This window comes from Fukomys damarensis, unplaced genomic scaffold (assembly GCF_012274545.1).
Source record: "Fukomys damarensis isolate Sample0158 unplaced genomic scaffold, DMR_v1.0_HiC HiC_scaffold_17, whole genome shotgun sequence".
NCBI lineage: Eukaryota > Metazoa > Chordata > Mammalia > Rodentia > Bathyergidae > Fukomys > Fukomys damarensis.
The window spans coordinates 26550391-26557823 of NW_022900929.1; the positions used below are offsets into that span (position 1 = coordinate 26550391).

The following is a 7433-nucleotide window of genomic DNA, read 5'->3' on the forward strand; positions in this document are numbered from 1 at the left end:
GGGGGGGGGGGGGGGGGACTGGGGACTAGACCCAGAACCCCCCAGAGCTGCGTCCCCCGCCTGCTCTGTACTTCTGATGTTTAATTAGGGTCTCACTAAGCTGCTAAGTTACCAAGGCCAGACTCAACTTGCCAACCACCAGCTAAATACACACTGCAGCCAGGCATGGAGGGCTGCCTACGATCCCAGCACTCAGGAGGCTGAGGCAGGAGGGCTGCCACAAGTCCAAGGCCAGCCTGAGCTACATAGTGATTTCAAGGCCAACCTGAACTACACAGCAAGATTCTGTCTCAAGAACTGAAAAAAAAATGAACAATTTTTTAAAATTTTAAATAAAAAGTAAGAAGGGCTGAGGATACAGTTCAGAGCAAAGGCCCTTGGGTCCAATTCCCAGGGGAAAACAGAGAGAGGGGGAGAGAGGAGAAGGAGGAAGGAGGAGAAAGAGCTGCAGGATGTGCTACTGGGAGCACTAATCAGAATCAATCTATTGCTAATCAATCACAGTGGCCTCCAGTCACAGGCTGGTCTCCCCCAGCAGTGAGGCAGCCTGAGTCCCTCCCCTCCCCAGGCCTGGCTGTCTGTATTCACCCTGTGCCAGGCTCAAAACTGGGACCCACGGCCTAGAACTCACTTCCCAGCAAGGCAAGACTGGGCCGTGGGTTCCCGAAGCACAGTAACCTCAGCACAGGACCTGTGACAATGGCAGCCCAGGATGGTCACACAGCCAGGCGGGCACTCAGCACTCAGCCTGCCCCAGTCTTATGGGCGCCACCAGGGGAACAGAGGTGCTGATCCCGTTATCCAGACACTCAGGGCGGCACTCAGTCTGGGACAGTGAGATAAGCAGAGGACAGGACACCTGGTCCCAAGCAGCAGGGAGCAGGTCCACTCTCCTGAGGGAACAAAAGCCCCTCCGCCCTCCAGATAAGATAACAGCTCTTCAAGGGCCTCGGCAAGAGCAAGCAGCATTCGCACTCCTGTCCCTACAGCACGTAGGACCCATGAGGTTCTGAGTCAATGTTGTCCCCCAAGTTACTGGCTACCCAGGTGTCGCTGGGAGTTTCTCTCTTGGGACTCAGCCCCGGATGCTCCGGAGGGGCCGCTGTCCCCACAGGGTCCCCACTGCCTCCGCTCCCAGAACCCTGCTTCCTGGCCCCTGCCCAGCTCCTCCCTTCCTTCTTGGAGGGGCCACCTGCGCCCTGTGCAGCAGGGCCTGCGGCTGGTCTGTGTCCCCACTCTGCCATCAGTGCCCTGAGAGGCCCCACCACCAGGAGGCACTGCGGACGCAGCAGAGGTGCAGCGGTGACGCGCTGACCCCCAGGCACAGCCTCGGCCCTGAGTGCAGACAGTGGCATCACAGGCACAGGGCCCCGGCCCACCCTGGCAAGGGCTCTCTGCCTTGGAAAGGATGCGGGAGACACGCACAGGAGCCTGTCCAGCATCAGCTTCGCCTCCCTCCCCTCCCCAGGTACCTTCTGCCAGGGAGCACCACAGGACTCTGCAGATTTTGCACAAGAAGCCAGATATGGCAGTAAACACCTGTGATGCCAGCAGCCGGGAGGCTGAGGCAGGAGGATCATCACCTCCAGTTCAAAGCCAGCATGCCCTACACAGTGAGACTTATCCTCAAAAATCAAAACCAAACCAAAACAAACTAAAAAAGGTGAGTCAAGCTACCGCAGGAACCCAGGCAGGAGGGCGGCCGTCCCCTCCTATGGAGCCACGCGGTGGGTGCCCTCCTGCACATTTCCTTGTGAGCTCCCAGCCCGACTCTGGCAGGGCCTAGGACAGTCGGGGTGAAGGAGGCCAAAGAGGGAAATTCCGCCGCTTAACTGGGAAACCTCCAGCCTGTTCTGACTCCGATTTGTCCAATCCGGTGGAGCTGGCAGAGAATCCCAAGCGGGGTGCTTACCTCGGCACGAAACCCCCTGGCCGTCAATGACTTCTGTGCAAACTCCGCAGGCCTTGGGTTTTTTAAAAGTCTTTTTCTTAAAACCGTGCAGATTCGCGGTGAATTCTTCGGGCTGAGAAGAGAAAGGTAGAAACTGTCAGCTCTCTCCGCTGCGGCTCGGGAACTTGTCAATCTAGCGGAGTCTGCCGGAAATCCGCAAACAGAACGAGAAGTCAGCCCGGCAACACGGCTTCCCTATGTTGGGGACTGAAAAGAATTAGTCACAGCTGGGTCTGGGAGGGCGGCTGAGGGAGGAAGGTCACCAGTTTGAGCACAGTCCGGGCAACTTAACAAGACATTGCCTCAACAATCTAAAAAGGAAGGAGCTGGGCGTGGTGGCACGGGGGAGACTGAGGCAGGAGGTTCGCTGGGAGTCCGAAGCCAGCCTGGGCTGCATAGTGAGTCTAAGGCCAGTGTGAACTACATAGCGAGACCCTGTCTCAAAATAGTACCTAAATAAAAAATAAGGAAAGAAGGGAAGGAATTCAGACACAGAATTCTCAAAAGTGGGTCCACTCCTAGGATGTTGCCCATTGGGCATTTAAAGAGAAGAAACCTGCCCATAATGAGAATGACCAGCCTAAACTAAGCCCAGGCAGACGGAGGCGAGGAAAACTGGGGTGTCGGCCTGCATCGCGCATGTGCGGGAGGCGGAGCCCCAGGAACACCGGAGGCAAACGCCGGAAGTGCGAAACTCGGAGCGGTACCCGGCTGGGGAGGCAGCAGGCCCCCACACTGCAGGAGCAGAGGTCGGAGCCCGAGGCATTTGAGCACAGCTGTGCAGGGGGAGCTCTGCAACCCACCTCGCTCGGGAGCCGCGAAAGAGAGTAGGGGCTGTGGCATCTGCGGAAATAAGGCTGAAAATGTTCCAAAATAAGAAGAAAACCGAAAACCCACAGAACCAAGAGGCGGAACCAATCTCTGGCACAAGGTGACCGAAACTTCTTCATCCAGGCCCGTGCCAATTAAAGTGCTCAAACCGGGTGCTTAAAAGTCTTAAACTGGGTGTGGTGGTGCTCACCTGTAATCCCAGCTACTCAGGAGGCTGAGGCAGGAGGATTCTGAGTGGGAGAACCAGCCTGGGCAACTCAGCAAGATCCTGTCTCAAAATAAAAATAAAGAAAGGCTGGGGAAGTAGGTGAGTGGTAAGTGCTCGCCTATCATGCGCGAGGCCCTGAGTCCAATCCCCACCACTACAGAAAAGAAGAAAAGCTCAAATGAAGCCAAGGGAAGAAAAACACACATCACAGGTGGAGGGACAACCGCCTGGGTAACAGAGGATTTCTCACTAAAGCAGAAATTGTCAGCTGTGTTGGCAAATGGCCATAATCCCAGCAATTGGGAGGCTGAGGCAGGAGGATTGCGGTGAGATCAAGGCCAGCCTGAACTACACAGGGCTCATGCTCACAGAACCAGGGGCCCCCAGAGAACTCAGGAGAAGAGGGGACTGCAGGTGAGGGATGGACTTGAGAAGAAACCAGCCCAGCCCAGCCTTGAGCTCAGGCTTCCAGCCTGCAAAACTCAGGGAGAAACAGTTTCTACTTTTTCCTCCCCAGACTATGGACCTAGAGAGCAGCCCAGCCTTCTGTCATACTCTACAGACCGAGAAGACAAGAGGGGAAAGATCTGAACACTGTCAAACAGCTTCTCCTGGATGGAGCCCTGACTGGGGAGCCAGAGAGAGCACTTTCCAAGTAAGTGAACAGCCAGGGTTTGGGGACACGAACAAGTCTAAATAAATCCCAAAGTGCTCAAGTCCTGCAAAGTCTACTCTCAACCACACACAGAAGCCTCAGAAATACCCACAAAATCCAGGGCATGGTCTACTGTAGCAAGGTGGATAAATCCTGGGAATGCAAGCTTGCAATCAACCAATAAAATGAAAAGGGTAATTGTTCTTGATCGATACAGAAACACCACCGACAAAATACAACCTCTTCCCTCATTAGAACTCACAGCCACCCGACGTGGTGGCGCATACCCATGATCCCAGAACTCTGAGAGGCTGAAGCAGGAAGATTGCAAGTGTAAGCCCAGCCCAGTAACTCAGCAACTTGGAGAGACCCTATCTCAAAAGAAAGATCTGGGGATGTAGCTCAGTGCAAAAGTCCTGGGTTCAATCCCCAGTAATTGTTAAAAAAAAAAATTCAGAGATAAGTTAAGAATAGAAAGGAACTTCCTCAACCTGATTTAAAAAAAAAAAAATCTATGCAAAAGCTACTGCAAACATTATACTTGGAGATAAAGGACAATACTTTCCTTTTAGGGCCCGGAACAAGCACAGATGCTATAGTCACCACCTCTATCTAACATTGCTGTAGTTTCTGAACAGTGCCCTGGGACGAGAAAAGGAAGTAACGCGAGAGAGGAAGTAAAACTGGCCTGTTCTGGACAAGATGATCATTTGCAAAGAAAAACCTGATGAGATGGACAGAAAGCATCCAGAACCAAGCCGAGAGACTATGGCAAAGTTGAACAGGACAGGATCTGAATTCAAATTCAGCCATATTCCCATGTTAGAAACAATCTTCAGCAACACTGCCCCTTAAAGTAGCCTAAAGGCATTAAATATTTAGGGTTAAATTTGCAAAAGATGAAGAAGGCCTATAAACTTAAAAACTACAAAATGCTCCTGAAAGAAATTGAAGACCTAAACTGAAGAGTTGTGGGCCATCAAACAGGTGAGGAAATTCAGTAAAACCACAATGAAGGAATTCCGCCCCCCCAATAACCTAGAGATTCAATACAATCTCAGACAAAATCCCAGCAGGAATTTTTCACCGGTACTGAGAATTGAACCCTCAGCCTTCACACTGACCTAAATCCCAGCCCTTTTCTATTTTTCATTCTGAGACAGGGTCCCCCCCAAGTTGCCAAGTTTTCCTGGATGGGCCAAAACTGTAAACCCTCCTGCCTCAGCCTCCCAGAATGCTGGGATTACAGATGTGTACCACCATGTCCTACACCAGCACATTTTTTTTTAAAAGGCAAACTGATTGTGTAAGGCCTGACTTCAAAGTGCCAAAACCACAGCAAGTACTACACGTGTTTAAGGGGACAACTGGATCATTTCTGTAGCGTGTTTTGAAAATAGGTCTTCAGGTTAAAAATCCTAAACTGGGTTTCAATTAAAATGTGCTCTTAGGGTCGTGAGAAACTAATGCAGGGCTTTGAGTTCTCATTTTCAACAGACCAAATTCTCCCGGGAGCAAATTACCTTCTCTCTCACAAGGCAAGTGCTCAGTGAGCTCATAACCACACACAGTGCACACCACAACCGCAGTCCTCAGGGCCCAGAGCTGGTGGGGACCCCGTCTGCCCCCCTCCTGAGGCAGCCAGCAGCCTGTCATTTCCTCCTGTGACGGATTCTAGCCCCAGCCTGCAAGTCCTTCCGGCCCATTCCCTGGCACCGTGACTCTTAACCACAGATGACTGTGTGTGTCCGTGCTGACACACGGGGTGCCCAGAAGCTCGCAGAAGCCCCCCTCCAGCTCTGCCTCCCATGCATACCGGTGACCTTGAAGGGAAGGGACTCCTCCCGCCAGACTGCACCACGACACTGGAACAAGCAGGCAGCTCCAGAGCTGGCCTTTTCTCCCATGAAGCCTGATGCTTCCTCTACATTTACCCAGACACGCCTGCTGGACATACCACTGCATGCAGCGTGGGACTTGGGGTCTGGACACAACACATCTTAACTCTTTTTGCTTCACTTGCCCTCCCTTAAGAGAGTTTCCCCTCCCCCAAAGCAGCATTTGTAATCCCAGCACTTGGGGGGCTGAAAGAGTAGGCTTGTTGTGAGTTCCAGGCCAGCCTGAGTTGCACAGCAAGACCCTGTCTCAGAAGGGTGGGGGGGACCAGCCTTTCTGGCAGCAGACATCATGCATTTAGCGCCTTACAAAAACAGAGTAAAAGGACTGCTAGTGACCACGGGACCTCAGCAGGGCACTTCTGTGCCACTCCAGAATCCCCACTCTGCCACGGGGGGGCAGGGATTGTGAGGTGCTGGGCACCCTGGACTTGCGCTAACAGGAGCTGGCACTCAGGAGCCCCGCAGACGCCTCCCTCCGGGGCTGAGGCCCGGGCACGTGCTGCTCCGCTGTCCCTTCTGTCCTGTCGGCCCCGCCACTCGGTCTCAATCACTGTCTGTGTGCCGCCTGAACTGCCCATCCTGCAGGCCCAGAAGGAATACTGCGACCTTTCATCCTTGACAGATACCTTTATTGCAAGCTGGGAGAAAGAGGCACTGTTTCCCTGCAGCTTTCGGGACCACCGGCCAGCCAGAAGCCTGGAGGACAGCAGCAGCCCTGTGCTGCGCTCGGCTGGCTCCGCTGCCTCACGGCTGGATGCGGCAGTGACAGAACATCTGCGGGCACATCTGTACATAACGTCTCTATTGTGAGGGAGACAGGCCAGTCAGACAGCCTTGTCTTCACCTGAAACGGCTTCTTTCCTCCCGCAGGGCGGGGAGGGGCCTTGGAGCGGGCTCAGTGCAGGAATCTAAATTGCATTTAATTGTCAGGAGCCCAGGGCAGCAGTGGCAAGGCTGCTGGTTCTACAGGACTCCTGGAGGCCATCGCAGCAATTAGCGCTGGGCTGGAGGGCGAGGGCCCTGGAGAAAGAAACAGCTCTGCAAAATTAGGCTCCACACGCAGGATCCACTCGCCGGAATGCAAAACAGCACAAGGGCCTCTCCTCTAAAGGTCTCCAAGGCAAGAGCGGTCATACAACCCCAGCAGTCCTTTCCGGAAATATTCAGCCCCGCCCTAGGAAGAGGATTAGATGGGCATCTGGGTACCCAGGTTGCCTCTGGAGCATCTGGGGGAGGTGAGGGCAGACGCGGATCCAGACACAGCCCTGCCCGACCCTGGGCTGAAATGAAACAGACCAGACCGGGCCCAGCTCGCAGATTTGACCCCAGGCCCCTGGGGGACCCCACCCACTGGGGCAGCTGCTGGGGAAGCAGGGGCCCTTGCCTGCACAGCACACACCGTTCCCGCTTTCGAGCGCCAGCCTTTGGCGGCTAAAGCCTACATGAGAACTCTGCCCAGCGCAGATGAGGTGTCTCTCTTGCTGACACTTGTTCGCACTCTTTCCAAACTTTAAGTTTCCAGGAAAACAAACGCTGTGAGCTACACGCCTGCTCGTTAGACGTGGGCGGAACTGGGAAGGGGGGCTGCACCCCTCTGATTCAAACACCAGGAACCCCCTTCCTGTGGGCCACGGGTTGCCAGCTGCACCCACGCTAGCGGGAAACTCGGATTAGCCACAGATCAGCACTGCCCCGGAGCCTCCGGCCCTGCAGGAGCGCAGAGCAGCCATCCTGCGCAGTGCCCAGTGTCCCACTTCCACCCCAGAGAGAGCCGGGCTTGCACCCCAAGGCAGGGCCGGCGGTCCCTCCCCCCGCGATCACGCTCTGCCCCGCGGCCACCCTGGCACGGACCTACGCAAGGACCCGAGGGACCGGTGCGCATGACGGGCA

General features: G+C 54.6%; 1 protein-coding gene and 1 long non-coding RNA gene across 2 annotated transcripts in view; both read right to left on the reverse strand.

The window, feature by feature from the left end:
• LOC104862721 (tensin-3) overlaps positions 1-7433 on the reverse strand; it is a gene marked incomplete at its 3' end in the record, with an annotated part of 101784 nt that overhangs the window by 72121 nt on the left and 22230 nt on the right. The window contains exon 2 of the mRNA XM_033764920.1: positions 1913-2024. Within this exon, the coding sequence (XP_033620811.1) occupies positions 1913-2024 (112 nt within the window). The remainder of the gene's footprint in view (positions 1-1912; positions 2025-7433) is intronic.
• The window catches only part of LOC117286522, a 5227-nt gene continuing 4154 nt past the window's right edge, over positions 6361-7433 (reverse strand). Inside the window, exon 3 of the long non-coding RNA XR_004517697.1 lies at positions 6361-6563. This is a non-coding gene — a long non-coding RNA (uncharacterized LOC117286522). The remainder of the gene's footprint in view (positions 6564-7433) is intronic.